The sequence below is a fragment of the Toxorhynchites rutilus genome, chromosome 3 (genome assembly GCF_029784135.1).
Source record: "Toxorhynchites rutilus septentrionalis strain SRP chromosome 3, ASM2978413v1, whole genome shotgun sequence".
NCBI classification, from domain to species: Eukaryota; Metazoa; Arthropoda; class Insecta; order Diptera; family Culicidae; genus Toxorhynchites; species Toxorhynchites rutilus.
In genome coordinates this window covers 207629584-207650876 of record NC_073746.1, presented here as the reverse complement: position 1 = coordinate 207650876, position 21293 = coordinate 207629584, and the positions used below count along the sequence as shown (strand labels likewise).

Below are 21293 nucleotides of genomic sequence, written 5' to 3'. Positions count from 1 at the left end.
TCTTACTCTGTTGTGTAACATATACCCAGAACAATACACCAAATTTAAGGTGGCATGATCAGACTTTGGAAATTTTGAACAGAACATAAACATTCAAGATATTTTCGTCGGAATTGAAACTGCAACAACATACCAGATCAATTTTATGTCCGTATCCTAAGTAGGGTAGGGCAGGGCATAGGGGTAAGTTGCTCAGTGACGATATCTTGAAATCTGAGCGTCCAAAAATTAGCGATTTGTTAAAAAAAAATCGGAGAGAGCCAGTTTTCGACTGATTTGGGGTGGAATTGCTTAATATGTAAGGCCTATTCTGGAATAATGTTACATCCATGTACATGAACGCATTGAGTCTATCCAGAAATAGCTTTTTTTATTTGCATTTCGTAAATTAAACTGGATCTCATTTCCACTTCCTACACATGAAGCACGCTACACACTCATAAAAAACCAAGCACTGAAAGAATGCCGAAAAATTGTTAAAGAACTAATCTTCTTTTGTTAAAGAACTAGTTTCGCAACGAGTGTAATCAACTGAATTACTAGAAAAAATAAAAAATTAAAAGACTAAAACTTCGGCGTCAACTAAAAATACGCAATTTGTTTCCAACGAAAACATCCAGAACAAATTGTGCATACAAACTCCCTATCAACCGCATTTTGCGTATAGAGCAATTCCACGCCAAATCGATAAAAAACAGCAAATTTCGACCCGACCCCCTCCATTTTTTTTGAAACTTGGTACTTATAATGGAAACTACCTAAAATCATAATTGTCATTGTCATATGACCAACTTAAATTACGATTGATTTTTGATAAGGGCGTATTCAAAATCATTGATCTTTCCTTCAAAAAATCGTAATCGTAAGTTGTTGGAAAATCAATGAACTATTCATAAAATACACGGTAAAAAAATTTTACTCAAAAATTAAATTTAATATTAAAAACTTTTACATCTCAAAACACACAAGTAATTGGCACACCAATGAATTTAACCGTGATTGACGATTATACTCGTTGTGCATGTAAATCAGTGACCGTTAGCTATTTAAGTTGTATTTTTTGAGGAAAACAAAACATATTTTCAAATTTCAAGATGTTAATACACGGAAAAAAACAAACAAATAGATAATATAAACAGTTTGTGATGATGTCATGTGTCCTCGTATAAATTGGTTGAAAAAGTTTACCAGTTCGCATAATGAATTTATTTATGTGCGATGCTAATGTTTTTAGTTGTTCGCATTGCCAAAAACTTAAGATCAGTAAGGAATCGCGTTACTGGTGTTCGATTGTGTATAATATTCTGTTTTGCTGAATATCACTCCACAGCAAGAATTTGAATTCTTACCTTTATATGTATAATATTTAAATGAATTCATTGCATTTTTATTTAAATATGTATGTAATATATGCTTATGTTAACCAAAGAAGTAGATATTAGCAATAAAATTTTCAATTTTATAAAATATACCCATTTTTTTATACATTATCTCACCAGCGCATCTTACGCTATGATTGACGAATATACTTGTCATGGCTCGATTCTAGCAACACAAAACTGTGCGCACTTTTCAATGGAGACGCCACAGTTAACTGGTTAAGACAAATAGAAAGAAATATGTTAGAGGCGTATGAACTTCAAAGTTTAAAGCCTCTTGAAAGCAAAGAAAGAAAGAAAGAAAGAAATATGTACCGCGTTCCACATTATCATGCCGGAGGTTCTGACCTGGAGATTTTTCGTCAAAGAAGTTTCTCTCGACTTGCACTGTGGTCAATTCTGAATTGGCCAGCTTGTTCGTTAAATTAAATCCGATCGCGAAATCGCACGAGAATGATATGGAGACAACAAGCAGTATGTTGCTGTGTGTTAAAAAGCTTAAACGCAAAATTCTATCGACGTGGAACGAGATACAAACTTCAACCTGTTACAGATTAGGTGAAGGCATGCTAAATGGATCGTTTGAACTGATTGAGGACAAAAGGAGACCTACGCATTACTAATCTGCTTGTACTCATGCGAAGAAGATAATAATTCTCCAAACAATGGTGAAGATAGTGAACTTATTCAAGTAATTGTGAAAAGGAAACATTATCATGGTAACGAGTAAGTGCTCTAAAATTGAAATTTATATTTAACCTACAAAATAAAACCATTAGAACGCCTATATTTGCCTCGTTCAATCGAATGTTGCCACACGAAGGAGAAAGAATAAAACTTTTGCTCTTAGGTGACATTGGCCAAACCCTTGCCGAACTGCACTTTTCAATGTGTTCTTTCGCATACCGTACCCTACACAGTTGCGTTTCATTTATTACTTTTTTTCTAAATCGACTTATTGTCGCATGTCCACATCTCGTCTCGTGTATGCTGCATTTTACTATCAGCTGCAGACATCACGTGCTCGCAGAGGTTAAACTAGATCATATTTTGCAGCAGTTAGTTAGCACGCATGCAGCAATGCAGCACCACTTGCATCGGTTAACATTGAATGGAGCGACAGGAGGGACAGACGGCTTTATCCATATGCCTTATGGAGAACAACTCCAACTGTAAACGGCCGGTAAAAACCCATTGACTTCGCCTTATTTTGTCTCTCCCTGTTATATAATATATGTTTACTGTAGGTCAGGTTTGTTGTGTCGCTATTGCACCCGTTTGCTTTAGCGTCTAGAATGGACACCATGTAACCGATATTAACCCTTTCATTACGCCAGTGTGCTCCGCCGAAGTGCTACCAATGTACGGAGCACTGCGCCGAAAAGTATGCACATCGCGCTGGTGTGATCGAAGAGCAGTATGAATTTCATGTCGTCTAAAGACGACGCTCGTACAAACAGCTCGTCGCGCGGATGTCGTCTATAGACGACACTCGTACACACAGGACTTCGCGCGGATGCCATCTATAGACGACGCTCGTAACGAAAGGGTTAAAAGTCAAGAGTCCAGAAAAATGTTGATGTTCATTCCATCCATTCAATTTTGGCATAGATATCTCAACTAAGTAGAAATGAAAAAGATGCAAGTAATACAACGTTAAGATCATGAAGTGCCTCTAGGAATATCGAAGAAGAAGATGACATAAAGAGGTGTTTCTCTGATGAGTTGTCTCTCTCAACTTACTCCGTGACAAAACTTTGAGAAAAAAAATATCAATACAATTTCTAATCATTTATTTGCATTGTTCGAAGAAATTTATGACATCTGTAGTTAAAACATTTAGTCATTTAGTCATTTATTAAAAAATGCGTTTTAAGCATACTTAACAACTAAAATGATGCTACAAAAATTAAGACCGGTTTCGAAACTCATTGTAAAAAGATAAAAAAAAAGAAAATTCATACCGTGAAAAGCTTCTACGGTTAGTACTTAGTCGTGTAACCTTTGTTACGCATCACTTCATGCGTTTCGGTATGAATTCCACCAGCTTCTAGCACGTGGTGGTCGGGATGGCGTACCAACAAGCTTGGATCCTATCACACAGTTGCTGCTTCTGTTTATTATATGCATATCAACGGGTACAATAATAACCCTAATGATGCTTATAAACTAGAGGAACTAAATTTAACAATGAACTTAACTTAATCTTAAAATTTATTGCTGTCAAAAGAGTGTGTAAGTGCGGAGGTGTAGCGTTTTCTGAGTGAAGCACGAGACAGTCCGTAGTCGAAGAGAAAACTATAACGATTAAACTCGCGACACATGCTCGACATAGGTTCATTGTAGCCATAGTTAGTGCGTGAGAATGGTACTAGAATGAAAATGCGTGTCCGTAGGTTTCGTCGTTGAATATTGAAATCGACCAAATGGAGTAGCTCAGGACAATCGATGTGAGATAGTATCAGGTCAGAGATGAAACAGGTTTTTGCAACATTTCGACGATTCTGTAAAGTTTCAAGTCCTATGAGATTGCACCGATGCTCATAACTTGGAAGATTATGAGGATTATTCCACGGTAGATGTCTTAAGGTAAACCTCACAAACTTTCGCTGAACGGCCTCCACACGTAAAATTCCATTCTGATAGTATGGTGCCCAAACAACACATGCATATTCGAGAACCGAGCGGACTAGAGCACAATATATAGCTTTCAAGCTATATATATCCCTAAAGCATTTTGTTGAACGAAACGAAGCCAAGAGCTTTGGATGCTTTTGATGTTACCTATGCGATATGGTCGCGAAACGTGAGCCTCGAATCTAGTATAACTCCTAGATCCATGATGCAGTCGACTCGTTGTAGCATTATGCTTTTAAGCTTGTAATCGTAATTGACCATTGAACGTTTACGAGAGAAAGAGATTATCGAGCACTTGGTGGGGTTCAGAATCATCCTGTTCACTTCGCACCACGTCGCAAATGTATTTATCCGTCTCTGAAGGAACTCAGCGTCAGCTTCACTTTGAATCGGAAGATATAGCTTGAAGTCATCAACGTATGACAATTTATGGCGCTCAATCAAGAAATCAATGTCATTCAGGTATAACACGAAAATATATGACTCAAGGTGATTTCCTTGAGGAACGCCTGACGTAACCCGAAAGGGCTCGGAGATGGTTTGGCCAATTTTTGCTGACACTCGTCGGCCAGTCAGATATGATTGTATCTAACGTAGACGCTTATTCGTACTCTTACGTATTATTACGAGAAATTGATACGAAGTTAGGATCGGATTCACGTGAGTGTTTTTAAACTTCTTAGACATCTTTTTTTCTTTCTTTATTAAAGAGATTTTCAGCCGAAGGCTGGTTCATCTCTGAATTCTTAGACAATTAAAGGAACCAATTAATCAATGAAACTAGTGAAAACTATTTTGTTTTTGCATGATCATTGCGTAGCACTGTAGCAATACGCAATTTTTCTTCGGGTTTGTATGTGCTTGCAAAATAGATAGTGCAGTGGCGGTGGAATGAAATCTACAGAAAAGTTGCGTAGGATATCAAAGTTTAAGAGTTAAATCTATACAAGGTGTTTTCGCCTAATGTGAACTCGGACAGCTTTTCGGTTGACTAGGACATTTTCATGTTCCATCATGTTTATTTTTCTTCCACCGAGTGATGCAAGCTACGAGTGTTAGTGTGTGCGTGAGTTGTTCATAATCAAAGCAGAATCGTATGGAAATTGCTTGGTGGCAGCAAGATATATGGCTTTTGCTACACATACATGCAGAGCATCTGTTGGGCAAACATCGCTTGTTTACATTCTGTTTACATTCTTAGGCGGCGGTGACACTGGATGCAGAAAAATGCTCGTACGAATTGTATGCAACAGTGAAAGCAAACAACCTCATTGAGTTGTATTGGTGTGGTTACATTGCTTCCATATTGCTTACCCCTTGCTTCGTTCGAATTCGCTAGCTTCTATCGAACAAAATTGTTTGTTTCTGTTCGTACAATCAAATTTTCGTGGGTACTCCGAGCCAGTGTCACCTTACCCTTAGTGCCTTTGCAGCAGAAGCATTAGGCTAAATGTCTCATTTGGGTATATGTTGCGTTCGGGTATTTGTTGCATTCGGGTTAATGTTGCATTCGGGTAAATGTCGCATTCGGGTAAATGTTTATTTGAATAGATATTCCATTCGGGTACCTGTAGCATTCGGGTGTTTGTTATAGCCGGGTAATTGGAATTCGGGTGACTGTCTTTCGGGTAAATGTGACACAATCATCGCCACAATGTTGAATACTTTAAGCTAGCATTTATTTCGTCCGTAGGAGTTGATAGAGGAATTACGGGTAATGTTTGTCTGAAATCTCCTGCGAGCAATACTAATGCATCCCCGATTGGCCGAACGTTTCTTCGCAAATTTCGCATCGATCGATCAAGAGTCTCAAACGATTTTTATGTGTCATCGTACGAGAGCTTAGGCTATGTAATTATTTGAACTGTTGCCAGCATCAATTTCACCCTATTAGAACTGGGACTATGTTTAATCGGAATATGAAAATGAAAACCTAAACACATAACATCCAGGAAAAATGAAAGTTTTCGAATGCTTACAACTAGAACATTTCTTAATGGATTGGAAAGATGTTTGCATCAATTGATAGGAAATATTTGTACGCATCTGTCACAATTAATAAAATGTTACTTTTCCTGAGATGAATAATTGAATAACTGTAAAATGACAAGCGCTATCTAAATGGGGCTGCCACGTTTTGATTGGCCCGGTTCACGGTTTCCCCAACACATTGGCATTGCAAATACATGCAAGTTGGGGGAACTTTTTCTCCCACCGAAATGTGTTCCCTAACACAGTCATCAAAATTGAGGTATCTGGGGAAATTGGCACTGCAAATACATACAAGTGCAAATTCACATCAAATGAAGTAGTTGCAGTTCAAAAGGTGGTTGCATTCCCGATTAACAAAGTGTTTTATTTGCAACTAGCTAACCCGGCAAACTTCGTCCCGCCCATTTACTTGATTAATTCTCGAGTAATGCAGAAATTTGTGTTTTATTTGTATGGCAGCCACCCCTAAGAGAGGGGGGAGGGGTATCTAACCACCATAGAAACATTCATTGCACCCTAAAGTTTCCATATGCCTAATTTGGTTTAATTTGCTTGATTAATTCTCGGGTAATGTAAAAATTTGTGTTTCATTTGTATGGTAGCACCCCCTTTTGAGTGGGGGAAGGACTGTCTAACCATCATAGAAACATTTATTGCACCCTAAAACTTTCACATGCCAACTTTGGTTTCGTTTGATTGATTAGTTTCCGAGTAATGCAAAAAATTGTGTTTCATTTGTATGGCAGCCCCCTCTAAGAGAGGGGGAAGGAGTATCTTATCACCATAGAAACATTTATTGCATCCTAAAACCTCCACATGCCAAATTTGGTTTCATTTGCTTGATTAATTCTCGAGTAATGCAGAAATTTGTGTTTCATTTGTATGGCAGCCCCCCCTTTGAGTGGGGGAAGGACTGTCTAACCATCATAGAAACATTTATTGCACCCTAAAACTTTCACATGCCAACTTTGGTTTCGTTTGCTTGGTTAATTTCCGAGTAATGCAGAAATTTGTGTTTCATTTGTATGGCAGCCCCCCCTTAGAGAGGGGGGAGGGGTCTCAAAATATCACGAAAACCTTCCCCGGCCCCAAAAGCCCTTACATACCAATTTTCATGTCGATCGGTTCAGTAGTTTCCGAGTCTATAAGAATCAGACAGACAGACAGACATCACTCCATTTTTATATATATAGATAGATAACTAAGCAACTGTCTTCAATCTTGAACAATGCTTCGTTGTAAATTTTGACGTAGGACTACGTCTAACCGGAAGATATAGGCGGTGAAATGGAAATCTAGGCACTGAACAAGTAGGAAAAAATGCAAGATTTGGAACGCTTATAACTCGAGCATTTCTCAATAGATCGCAAAGGTTTTTGCATCAATTGATAGGAAATATATATAAGCATCTATCATAACGAATAACATTTCATTTTTCTTGAGATAAATAATTGAATAATTGTGAAATATCAAACATTGTCAAAATGCACTATGTGCCCATTTTTGATTGGTCCATTTTGTGCTCCTCAAATCGTACCAACCAAAACGAGCAACCAAAGCAGCAGCGAAATAGAATGAAGCACGATTGGAAAGGAAAAAGAAAAAAATGAACGAAACATTGGTCGCTGTCTCACACATGCGTAATTCTCGATCCAGCCAGTCAGCTTAAAAATCCCCGCTCCGCTGCCGTAACGATCATTCTCATTCAAACCGTACACCACATCGGTTCGCATCACAACACATCAACAAACCAACCCAAGCAGCCATGTCTGGACATGGTAAAGGAGGAAAAGTGAAGGGAAAGGCAAAATCCCGCTCGAACCGTGTTGATCTGGAGTTCCCCGCAAGGGTAGCTAGGCCGAGCGCGTTAGTACCAGTGCACCAGTCCACCTAGCCGGCGTTATATAGTTTCGGCCGCCGAAGTGATCGAGTTGGCTGGTAAAGCTGCTCGCGACGATAAGAAAAACCGCATTCAGAACAGAACACATCAAGACAACAACAGGCAGTTGCAGCGAGTGGCGAGTGGCAAATGCAATCGCAAAACGGCATCAGGTAGCAGAAGAAAAAAGTTTGTTCTTTATACAAACTGCTTTGGTGGCAAATTCAGAACAAGGCGGCATCGAGGGCGTTCGAAATGGTTTTTTTCAAAACCACCAGTACTAAGTTTTCTAAATTGGAACCATTCCATAAAACAAGGCGCTTTTCAGGGCCATTAAACCTTCCAAAAAAGAGTTTAGGAAATACAGTTCAATGCTTTCTAAAACAATATCCAAAATAATAATAAAACACAAATTGATTTTTTCATAATTTGTTTGCCAGGATATGATGAATATGTGAATTTGGCAGTTGTTCTGAGCTTATTGATAGTTGGGGACTTTCTTGATTATTCAATTTTCACCAATTCTTAAATTGTTTCCAGATTGAAAGTACAGTAATTTACAATTAGTTCGACATTTAGCTAATTGGACGGACATGTAATGCGACTTATTTAGTTGGACATTTTTGTAAACATAGAGATCCAAATTATGACCCCACATTGAAAGTCGACACTGTACCACTGTCATCGCAAATGTTCAATTACAGGTTAAAATCGCCTCCAATGCGACACTGAGTGGCGCTTCGGCATGTCGCATTGAATGTAATTTACTGTACAACATGTCACAAAGCTGGATGGGAAGAAATTTTCCAACTGTGAAAGCTGTGGCGAGTGGCAACAAATCGCAAAACAGGAAGGTTTAGCCGAACAAGATAGGGATATCGAGGGAAAACAAAACAATAAACTCTTTAGATTGAAGATAATTTTATGATCCTGAAAAGGACCCTTTTTAGCCTGCATGTGAATCCAACGAGCGAACAAATCGGAATGAATGTATTTTTTTGCCATCGCTCCCTTTTAACGCTCATTCGTTCGTCTCGTTGGACTCGCCCCTCTGGCTGAGTCTGCCGATTTGTCTCTATCCTGTGAGTGTGTACCGCTAGAGTAAAAAACACGCGGACCCCAAAAAAATATTTTATTTTCTTTCAAACCGTAAACCCGTGTGGTTGTACGACATCGGCATCGTGGATGTAACAAAGGAGGACAAGTTAAGGGAAAGGCAAAGTCCCACTCGAATCGTGCAGGTGTGCAGTTCCCCGTAGGTGTATCCGCCAATTGCTCCGCAAGGGTAACTAGGCCGAACGGATTGGTGCCGGAGCACCAGTATACCTAACAGCGATTATAGAATTTCGGCCGTCGGAGTGCTCGAGTTGGCTTGCAAAGCTGCTCACGACAATCAGAAAACACGCATCAAGAACAGAGCAGCTTCGGTTCGGCGCTCATCAAGGCAACAATTAGTTTCAGTGAGTGGCAAAGTGTTTCACCGGCACGTCCCATTAAATGTAATTTACTGAACAACATGTCACAAGCTGGATGTGAAGAAATTTTCCAACTGTGAAAGCTGTGGCGAGTGGCAAACGCAATAGCTAAACAGGAAGGTTTAACCGAACAAGATGGGAATATCGAGTGATAACAAAAACACAACACCAAAGGTTCTTTTCAGAACCATCAACATATTCATAAAGAGTAAACAGTAAACTAATCCATTTTTCAGGTAGATAGGTAGGTATTCACGTAGGAGAAGAAAATAAAACAATATATTTAAAATATATATTTAACAAAAGCTGTCCCCTTTGTATAGTCCTACGTCACTCCGGTTATGTCCCCGACATTACCCACCCGTCTTTTTTTTAGGGGTATGAGGTGGGACCATCTCTTCTTTTTCTTCTTGAATGGCTTCAACGTTCCCTGTGGAACTTTTGCCGTCTCAACGTATGCATTAACTAGCGTCATTAATCAATACTTAGTTGAGATTTCTTAAGCCAAATAACACGCCTAGAATGTATTCCGAGGGGCAAGCTCTAGAATACGCGTGACCACAGTGCAAGTCGGAGGAAATTTCTTTGACGAAAAATCCCCCGGCCAGAACGGGAATCGAACCCGAACACCCGGCATGATATTGTGAGACGCTAACCACTCGGCCACGGGTACACGAGGTGGAACCATCATCATCATCAAATGTCTTCTGTGAATTCCATAGTCATGTTGGCATTTTCTAGGTGTACTCCATATAAAATATCCTCAGCCATATACGATCGATATCGTTTCCATAGCTCTGTGGGTAATGAAGGGAAGTAAGCGGTCAATATAATTGCGAATTTACCAACAGAACATGGAAGAAAAAAACATTCATCTAGATGAGGATGTACTGTATAAAGTCTATTGTCAATTGTGATTTCCCTGGGAATGACAGGTTGACCCTCGCTTGCGTCGTATGAATTCTGTTGACGTAGAACTACGTCTTTCAGGAAGGGTGCCAATTCAGAAAACAGGTCACGTTTTTATGAAATAAAGTTAACGTTTATAACTATTTTCACTGTGAACGAATCCTCATGATTTGCATACCAATCGAATCGGAAATTCTCTAAGATTTGTTTGATATACTATACATTACAATTCGCTAACCTCTAAATGACTTAAATTCATGAAAACTGGAAGAACTTCCTTTATTCCCATACATTTGTTCTGCCGATTTGTGTGCTAACCCTACCCGTATTTCAAATGCTTATAATACGAACATTTCTTAACAGATCGAAAAGATGTTTGCATTAATTGATAGGAAATATTTCTTGCATCTATCACAATTTATGTAATGTTATTTTTCATTAGACGAACAATTGAATAACTGTGAAATGTCAAGCGTTATCTAAACGCCCTAACTGCCTAGTTTTGATTGGCCCGATTTACGGTTTCCTCAACACAGACTTCAAAATCGATGTACCTGTGGAAATCCGCTTTGCAAATATACATGCAAGTCTCGGGTTTTTTTTGTTCCCACCGAGCTGTGTTTCCCTAACACGGACTTCAAAATAAATATGCCTGGGAGAATCCGCTTTGTCTAAACATGCAAGTCGGGGGTATTTTTGTTCCCACCGAGCTGTGTTTCCCTAGCACGGACTTCAAAATCAATAGGGGAATCCGCTTTGTCAAAACATGCAAGTGGGGGGTATTTTTGTTCCCACCGAGTTGTGTTTCCCTAACACAGACTTCAAAATCAATGTGCCTGGGGGAATCCGCTTTGTCAAAACATGCAAGTCGGGGGTATTTTGTTTACATCGAGCTGTGTTTTCCTAACACGGACTTCTAAATTAACGTGCCTGGCGAAATCCGCTTTGTAAATACATGCAAGTCGGGGGTATTTTTCGATGTTGAGTATTTTTGTGCCTGCTTGTCGTTGTGTAGACCGGAATATGTTTCCCTAAAACGTACTTCTAAACTCAGAAGCCTGGGAAAATCGTTATTTCAGATACGAGAACTACGTAAACATGAGATGTGCAATAATTTCAGAGGGAAATGTAAAATACAATAATCGTTCGAAAATTCTTCTGTTCACATATTTTGGTAGTCCTAGGCATCATATCACACGTTAAATGACGTTCATCAAATTTATTTGTAACGAAGAACATAATCTATTACAAAAATTTCGATGCATTCTAAAATAATATTCGAAGTGGTAAACAAGTGGATTGCATAATATAACTGCGTGCGGTATGCGAAAATATGCGGTCGTGTCCTAGATACAACCCCTTACAACTTTTTTTAGTTACTTTCGTTACTTACGTTCATTTACATCTATGATATAAACTCGTTGACTCATATTTGCTAATGTATCTTCCAGCCCGGTATTGTGCAATTTCATTGATAACTCGTACTGTATTAATGTCACTACTTTCAGGTCGTGCAGCAAAAACAGCCATATCGCTGAGTTTATTTACATACTTACAGGTGTATTTTATCGATTTGACAGAATTGTAATGTTCCAAGTTGATGTGCGCTTTGTATGTTTTTGACAACAGAGCAAATGAAGGAACCATGGTTGTCTACCTCAATATCACCACTTCGAATGCGTATAGTTGCCCAATTCCCGCCATCTACAGTTGATTGTCTTCTATAGTCAGAATATTCATCGTCTCCTGCTACTGTGTTGGCAGTTAATGCTCGAGTATCTTAGTGATATACGCATTTCCAGTGTATTATACATGATGAATATGGATTTAGTGTACCGTATGCTCCGTGTATCATGTTTCTGATAACAATTGCACACAAATCTTTGTCGATGTCGACCCGTGGAATTTCAACGCATATCACGTCGTCAATTTCGTCTGAAGTTATTATCTTGTAGTGCCAGATTAAAGTCTGCTTCATTTAATATTGGAACACAAACAATTGCGTGTAGTTCAGTCATTTATTAACTGTAGCATTTTCTTTACTCTTTCATAAAAAAAAAATAAAAAAATTATTCATTGCTGTTTCGAAGAAATTCTCGTACTTTTCCCGTAATACGGCACATTAGGCGGCGCACACCCTTTTCGTCCACCGTTTTGGCGATTTGATTCCACCAGTTCTTCATTTGAGTCATGTTCCTAACAAGTTTTCCCTTTGCCTTAAGCCTCCGCTTCGTGATTGCCCAGTATTTCTCTATCGGCCGGAACTGGGGGCAGTTTGGGGGGTTGAGGTCCTTCGGTATTACGCTGACCCCGTTCGTTGCGTACCATTCCATAACCGTTTTGCTGTAATGGCAGCTTGCGAGGTCCGGCCAAAACATTACTGGATGGTCGTGGGCACGAATAAATGGCAGAATCCGTTTCTGTAGGCACTCTTTTTTGTAGACTTCTGATGTCATTGTCTTGTCAGTGAGAAAGACTTTGGTTTTCTGTCCACAACTGCATATCTCCTGCCAAATCATGTACTTGCGGGCGAATTTATCAGAAACACAAACTTAAATTTTGCAGGTACATCCCCCCGAGCCGTCGCCAAATAAAATTTTTGACCTGGGATTTGCCCAAAGTCCGCCTTCACGTAGGTCTCATCGTCCATCAGAATACATCCGTCGAACTTGGTCAGCACTTGGTCGTACAGCTTTCGAGCACGGATTCTGGCCACATTGTTCTGCTTTAGCGTCCGATTTGGCTGTTTGCTGGCTCGGAATGACCTTATTCCTTCCCGGAGACGAATTCGTCGCATCGTACTGTGAGCGGCCTGGAACTTATTGGCCAAATCGCGGTCTGAAAGATTGGGATTCCTCTTGACGGCCTTGATGACTTTCCCACGCAGTTTCCGGTCGACAGTTCCACTCCGACGCTTCGAATGCGGCTTCCGAGCCGTCGTCAATGTTTCCTTGTACTGCTTGATAACACGCCATACGGTATTTCTGGGCATTTTAAGCTGTTTAGCTAGCTTAGATGCCGACAACAATGGATTTTCAAGAAAACTGTGCACAATTTTATCTCTCCGTTCGGCTTCCATGGCGGTTGTTTACAAAATGCTATCGTTTGGTGTTATGACATAAATACATGGTGAAAGGTAATGAATTTCCCGACACGTGGGTGAAAAAAGTTTCCAAATCCGTCCACTAGGAGCGCCACAATGAGCAAAAGAATTTGTTCCAATATTAAATGAAGCAGACTTTAGTATATGTGCCTGTGACTGTCCTACCATTCTACTGTGTACATCAAGCAGCGCACAGATCCAAACACTTTATGTTTCACCGTGCTATGATTCCATGTTCAGGAAGCAACAACTGCTGTATCTCGTCCAAAGCTAGATTGCAAGTGAAGGTAATATATAAATCTGGACGCCCGTACTGACGACGATATGCCATTGCATCTTAAGCATACTCCCGCATGTGTCGTGAACTGCAAAATAGTTAGCTTTCCAAGTTTAGATGTGTTACCGTCATTTACAACTGCATCTCACAAATGGATGTATTCTTCAGAACGGAGTTTGGTCTGATTAAATCGGAGGAATAACAATTGTCCCGTGTCAATTTTTACATACATATCTACTGGTACTGGTGGAACAACTGACGGCATTTCAAAAAATGGGAGGGTAATATCTATGATATTGGGTTGGAGAAAAAGAACTGTCGTATATTGTCAATATATTCGATTTCGCTTACACAATGGGCACAAGCAACCTGGAACGCGTTGAGAAAATTCGAGACCTAGGCATACTGATAGACTCCAAAGCGAAATTCAACGAGCACATCTCCGCGATTAATGCTAAAGCGTACGCTTTGCTAGGCTTCATCCGACGCAACACGGTAGCCTTTGACGATGTATACGCTTTGAAGACCCTATTTTGTTCTCTAGTTAGAAGAACATTAGAATATGCAGTACACGTTTGGGCATCATACCACAGAGAGCAAATTACTCGAATCGAAAACGTCCAGAAAACTTTCATAAAATATGCATTGCGCCGCTTACCCTGGACCAATCCCGTAATATTACCGGCATATGAGGATCGATGTAAATTGATCGATTTAGAGACGTTAGCCAAGCGGCGGATAAATTCGCGCAGGCTGTTTATATTCGATCTGATCACCGGCCGTCTGGATTGTTGCTACTTGCTAGAGAATTTGAACTTCCATGCACCTGTGCGAAATCTCCGGAATCGAGTCCTCTTGTGGATTTCGCTCATCATACTCAGTACGCCTCTGATCACCAGCAAAAGGCTATTCAACGAAGAGACAGACGTTTTTGACTTCAATATTGCAAAAAATACATTTAGAAATAGAATAAGACAAATAAGATGGTTAAGTCTGTACTACTTTTAAAGTCGAAGACGATACGAAATAAATTTTTAAAAAATATGGCAACACTTAAACACATCTTGTGTTGTACTTATCGCATCGGGTTATACTATACGGCTATTTAAAGACGACAATCTGTGCTACGAGTGTCGTTTTGACAGTGTTGTGATTATCATTTTCAGTCTCAAGTTATAGCGCGTCAAAGATGGAGTCCACCAAGCAAGAAATTCGCCATATTTTACGTTTTTACTACCTGCGAGGTAAAACTGCAACGAAGGCGGCCGTGTAGTTTATGGACCCGATACTGTAACGATTCGCACAGCACAGCGTTGGTTTGATCGATTTCGTTCTGGTGTAGTGGCTGTCGAAGCTACACCCCGTACTGGTAGGCCAATCATCGTGTAAACCGATAAAATCGTTGAAATCATCCAAGTAGCACGGTATGTGAGCACTCGCTCGGTTGGCCAAGAACTGGGTATAGACCATAAAACCGTTTGCAGAAGATTGGATTCCAAAAAAGCTGGATGTATGGGTGCCACACGAGTTGACGCAAAAAAATCTTTTAGACCGAATCAACGCCTGTGATGCACTGCTGAAACGGAATGAACTCGACCCATTTTTGAAGAAGATGGTGACATGTGATGAGAAGTGGATCACGTACGACAACCTAAAGCGAAAAAAGTCGTGGTCGAAGCGCGGTGAGCCGACCCAAACCATCGTCAAACCCGGATTGACGGCCAGGAAGGTTTTGCTGTGTGTTTGGTGGGATTGGAAGGGAATCATCCACTATGAGCTGCTCAACTATGGCCAAACCCTCAACTTGGTTCTCTACTGTGAGCAGTTTGACCGTTTGAAGCAGGCGATTGACCAGAAGCGGCCAGAAATGATCAATAGGAAGTGTGTTGTTTTCCACCAGGACAACGCTCGGCCTCACACATCTTTGATGACCCGCCAGAAGCTACGGGAGCTCGGATGGGATGTCCTATTGCACCCACCATATAGTCCGGACCTGGTTCCAAGTGATTATCATCTCTTCCGGCCCATGCAAAACGCTCTCGGTGATACTAAGTTGGTCTCAAAAGAGGCTTGAGAAAACTGGCTGTCTGAGTTTTTGCAAATAAGGAGCGGGGGTTTTATAAGGGGGGGGGGGTGGCGGTGGTATAATGAAGTTGCCTTCTAAATGGCAACAAGTTTTCGAACAAAACGACGCATATTTGACTTAAATTGGATAATTTTAAGTATGTTAAATAAAGCGTCAAATTTCGATCAGAAACACGACATTTCTTTTTCCACAACCCTATATAACCGCACGGTTGACGTGTACTACCATTGGCTTAGTAATCATTTGTTTGTACTCATCAAATTATTGATTGGATGAAACAATTTTCGAATTCAATTGAATTCAACATATTTTCTGTTTGGGTAAAACATTTGAACAAGCGACATGTAATGTAAGACACCCTGGTTTTGATGGCTGTGTTAGGGAATACATTTCGGTAAGAACAAAAGTTCCCCCAACTTGCATAGATTCACAATACCAATTTCCACAGACATCTTGGTTTTGATGGCTGTGTTAGGAAGCATATTTCAGTGGGAACAAAATTTCCCTCAACTGCAAAGCCAATTTCCCCAGGCACCTTGGTTTTGATAGCTGTGTTAAGGAACACATATCGGTGGAAACAAAAGTTCCCCCAACTTGCATAGATTTGCAATGCCAATTTCCCCAGGCACTTTGGCTTTGATGGTAGTGTTAGGAAGCATATTTCGGTGGGAACAAAAGTTCCCCCAACTTGCATATAGTGATTCCCGATAATCGTTGGATTAATCGATTAATCGAATACTTCCTACAGAAATCGATTATTAATCGAACGAATTCTGCCCAACCAATAATCAAAGCGAACGAATAATTTACGTCGATTGATCAATTCAAACCCAGAGAAAAAAAACGTACGGTCGCTGCAGTTTTATTTTTTTAAGTTATTTTGATTATATTAAATTTACTATGTAGTGCCTCATCCCACCTCGTAAACACCTTGGTGTACATGACTTTTGTCAGTGGGTTTTTGTTTTGTCATTCGCGATGACAGTGATACAGTGTCGACGTCTGGTGGCGACTTACAATCAGGGGCCATTATCTGGGTCCCAAAATCGATAGTGTAATCTCTATCAAATCAGAAGATACTAAGCCGGTTTTAAAATGTTAAAATATTATTGAAATTTTTTACATCAAGTGTGTAAAAGTAATTAAATAATAATTACTTGAAACATGTATTCCGGTCTCCTACTTAACCATTTGTCTATACATTGCCGACATTTTTACTGAAACTTTTCATTATAATATAAAGTTGTCTTCAAAAACAATTTTCGTATGAGATTTTTTCACTTCCTGCAAAAAAATATATATATTTTTCATTTAAATAGAATACTAATTTGACACTGAAAACTTAATTTTCATTCCTAATTTGCCGTCAATGCGAATTGAGCTTCGTTTACAAGTTTAGGGGAGCGTGAAAGATAATAACAGATTTTCAGGCGGAATGCATACTTTTTTTGATTCCAGATGGCTTTCTTGCAAATGAGAAATATTAGTCTAAATTATTATTTCTCTCAGTGTGACGATTAGTAGATTAATTGGAGCGATTAATCAACTCGAATAACAAAATACTGAAAAGTATTCGATTAGTTGATGAACGATTAATTTCAAAAATCGGGGATCACTACTTGCATAGATTTACAATTCCGATTTCCACAGGCACCTTGGTTTTGATGGCTATGTTAGGCAGCACATTTCGGTAGGAACAAAAGTTCCCTCAACTTGCATGTGTTTGCAAAGCCAATTTCCCCAGGCACCTTAGTTTTCATCAAAACGGGACAGTTAGGGCGTTTAGATAGCGCTTGACATTTTACAGTTCTTCAATTGTTTATCTCAGGAAAAATAACATTTTGTTAATTGTGATAAATGCGTAGAAATATCTTTCCGATCTATTATAAAGTGTTCGAGTTATAAGCATTCGAAATCTTTCATTTTTTCCTGCATGTTCTGTGCTTAGGTTTTCATTTTTACCCCTTTATATTCCGGTTAGACGTAGTCCCACGTCAAAATGGGTGGGATATAACCGCAAGGTTGACGTGGGTCCGCCGTTGACTTTGTAATTCTTCTTTCTTTGTTTTTAAGAGGCTTTAAACTTTGCAGTTCATTCGCCTCTAATTTTGTAATCATCTGTTTGTATTAAATAAATTATAGATCGAATGAAATAATTTTCAAATTCAACTGAATTCAACATATCTGCTTTGTAAGTGAAGAGTTTGAACAAATGCCATGTGAGATTCGCATGTATTTGCAATGCCAATTTACCCTGGCTCATTGGTTTTGAAGTCTGTATTGGGGATACCGTAGATCGGGCCAATCAAAACGTGGCAGTTGAGTCGTTTAGATAACGCTTGACATTTCATAATTATTCAATTGTTTATCTCATGAAAAATAACATTTCGTTTATTGTGATAGATGTGTAGAAATATTTTCTATCAATCGATGCAAACATCTTTTGCGATCCATTAAGGAATGTTTGGGTTATAAGCATTCGAAATCTGCATGTTCTGTTTTCATTTTACCCCCATATATTCCGGTTAGACGTATTCCCACGTCAAAACAAACGAATTATGCTTAACGTGGAATTAGGTATTGGAAACGCCAAAGAAGAGTTTCAAAGAAATATTAAATAATTAACACATTTCTCAGGTACTTTATAAATCAACAGTTCTTAATTAACAGTTAGTATTACGCAACACTGCCTCCCTGTATTGTGATAAACGACTAAATTGTATCCTCTTACACACCTATCAGCGGAACATATGATTTATTTTCATTTTCGTAATGACCTTCAATAAGCACAATAACGTAAAGGCCCACGCCGTCGCTTGAAATTTCTCTTTTTGAATAAATTATGTAACAATTTACAACGGTGACATCGCATTGCATCGCTGTTGGCCGTGGTACTAGTGTATCCAAAATATTGATATCCGTTTGATTGATTAATGCAAAGCAACAAGCAATGTGCGCATATTATTACGTTTAATGTGGATGGCACGGCATAGCACTGCTGATCACGTATAACGTTCAATTTCATTCACTTGTGGCTGATTTACCGCGAACCATTTTCGGTAACACATTTAAATATAATCCGCCCAGGAGCGGGGCAATAATTTTCAATCCCTTTATAAACAGACAGAATAATTTCGGTAGCTATCAAAGCAGATTCAAACCCTCAAGTGTTGAAGTGCGTCAGTTTTAGTAAAAGTGTACCGAAGAACAGAATGGCCGCCCTTAAGGTATAATAAAAATATAGGGTGTTATTTGAGAATACTATAATTAGAAGTAAATCATTTCTTATAGATCGCATTGATCGCCGTGTGTCTGCTCGGCACCAACCAAGCAGGAGTTCTTTTACCTGGTGCTCGCTTTGCCGCTGCACCGGTTGCTGCACTAGCGCCCGCAGTGTCAGTTATCAACACTAACCACGATCCACTGCCACAGTATACTTACGCTTACAATGTCCATGATGCCTTAACTGGGGACAACAAGAGTCAACAAGAGACCAGAGATGGCGATATTGTGAAAGGTTTGTGTACTTTACTAGAAGTGCAGCTTGCTAAGCTTTATGTTTAAGCTTCCACTAACGAAAGAATTACATTACACTTTATAGGCTCCTACTCGTTGGTGGAACCTGATGGTACTATCCGCACTGTGATATACACTGCCGATCCAATCAACGGTTTCAATGCAATTGTTCAGCGTGGTCCATTGGTACACAAATCTTTAGTTCCGGTTGCTCCAGTCACTAGAGTACTTGGATAAGAATTTTGTTATACAGTTTTTTTTTGCTAATTTCTAAAGAATAGACTGAAGCTAGACAATTATCATTAGTTATGACTTTTGTTTTCATTATTTCTAAATAAAGTATATCTATAAATTGATTTGATTTAATTTTTTTCTCTTTGACTTACATCTACAAAATAACAACATTCTAACCTGCTGTATAATTACCACAAAAATACTTCCCACTGTAATAACGATTCTGCCACCACAAATAAGGAATTTTGTCATTCCGGAATCATAATTATTAGCCAATCACTTTGTACCGGCACAAGCGACAAAACCTTTGCCTAGTTGTCTTCCAATTCTGCTACAATTTCAACACCCTTCTTCGAGGGACTGCTGGAAAAAGTGGTACACTTTAATTAGAAGTTTTCCAGTCGTCACCATTTTGAGAAAGCTAGCTTAATCAACGACTCAAAACTCAATCGTTTTCTACATTACGATTGGATTGATCGATTTCCTAGTTTGGAAATAAGTGTCTTGTAGATTATCTTCTGCGGAACCATATTTCCAGAATTAATTGATCGCGCGCGTTCATATTTTTCGATAGCAACTGTTCAAATGAGTTGTTGTTTGTTTGTTTGTTTGCTTATTATTGGATTCCTTCGAATCTCTTCTGTTGTCATACTAACAGAAACCACATCTTTTAGCACGTTAAACTCACGCATGAATCTAGTTGTCGGTTCGTGCTGTGTCTGGTTCCTGTGTCTTAGGGGTGGATTAAACACTCACCGGCGACGAAGTGAAATGGGGCTGGTATTAAAGCAGATCCGGTCGTAGAGACACGGACTTTTGATCCGTCCGCTCAGTACCCTTTTCTGCCCGAAGCGACGAGTGAGTGCAAATAATTTCAGTGCTTCTTTTGCTATTCGTTCTATGTGACAGTTAAAAGAAAGAGATCGATCCATCGTCACACCTAAATCGCGAACATTCTCTTCATGTTGTAGGTTCGAACATCCTAGTCTATAGTTGAATGTTATCGGCTGAACTCTCCCTGTGTAGACCATGACGGAGCATTTGTTGGGGTTCACACTCAATCCGTTGCTCTCGACGAATCTCCCAAAATTGTGCAAATCCTGCTGAAGCAGATGACAGTCATAGATGTCTTTCACGGGAAGAAATATTTTCACGTTATCAGCGTATAGGAGAACTTTTGGGTTAGTCAAGAATGATGGTCATTCATTCATAACCATGACGAATAGAATATGCTACAAATGACTACCTTGCGGAGCTCCGGAATGGATACCAAAGGACCTTATGCGCTTTTACGTGTTCTACTCTCTAGGTAGGTTTTGATCCATTCGAACATTTTTCCGTGAATGCCGAAATCAGCAACCGCGCACATTATACTGTTTATTCCTACCACATCGAAAGCCCCACGCATGTCTTTATAAATACAGTCCACTTGACACCCTATTGATATATGATCAGTGACGGTAGAGGAAAATTCACAAAGGTTCGTCACAACAGTCTTTCCTTTTAGAGAAACCATACTGTGTTTCTGAAACTCGGTCAATAATGCGCTCGTAAATGTGGAAGTAAACGAGTCGCTCAAACAGTTTCGGTATCGCAGATTGAATTGCGACGCCCCGGTAGATTTCAGCATCTGAAAGAGAGTCCTTTTCATGGATTGTGGAATGACATGTGAGATTTTCCACAGTTGCGGAAAGTAGCCGGACGAAAGCGAAGCATTGAATAGCATAGTCAGCGGTTCGACAAGTTCATTTTTAAATTCTTTCAAAGGTTTTGTGGGGAGTCTATCTGGTCTTGCTGACTTACCCG

The 21293-nt window shown here is 39.5% G+C and overlaps 2 protein-coding genes across 4 annotated transcripts in view; both read left to right on the top strand.

Moving 5' to 3' along the window:
• LOC129779742 (neurobeachin-like protein 1) overlaps nucleotides 1-21293 on the top strand; it is a 230308-nt gene that overhangs the window by 143872 nt on the left and 65143 nt on the right. The gene's annotated exons all lie outside the window — the stretch shown is intronic.
• LOC129779748 (larval cuticle protein A2B) lies at nucleotides 18257-19542 on the top strand. The gene is made up of 3 exons (XM_055787407.1): nucleotides 18257-18964; nucleotides 19029-19254; nucleotides 19339-19542. Exons 1-3 carry the CDS (start codon nucleotides 18950-18952, stop codon nucleotides 19488-19490), a joined length of 393 nt encoding a protein of 130 aa, XP_055643382.1. The 5' UTR covers nucleotides 18257-18949; the 3' UTR covers nucleotides 19491-19542.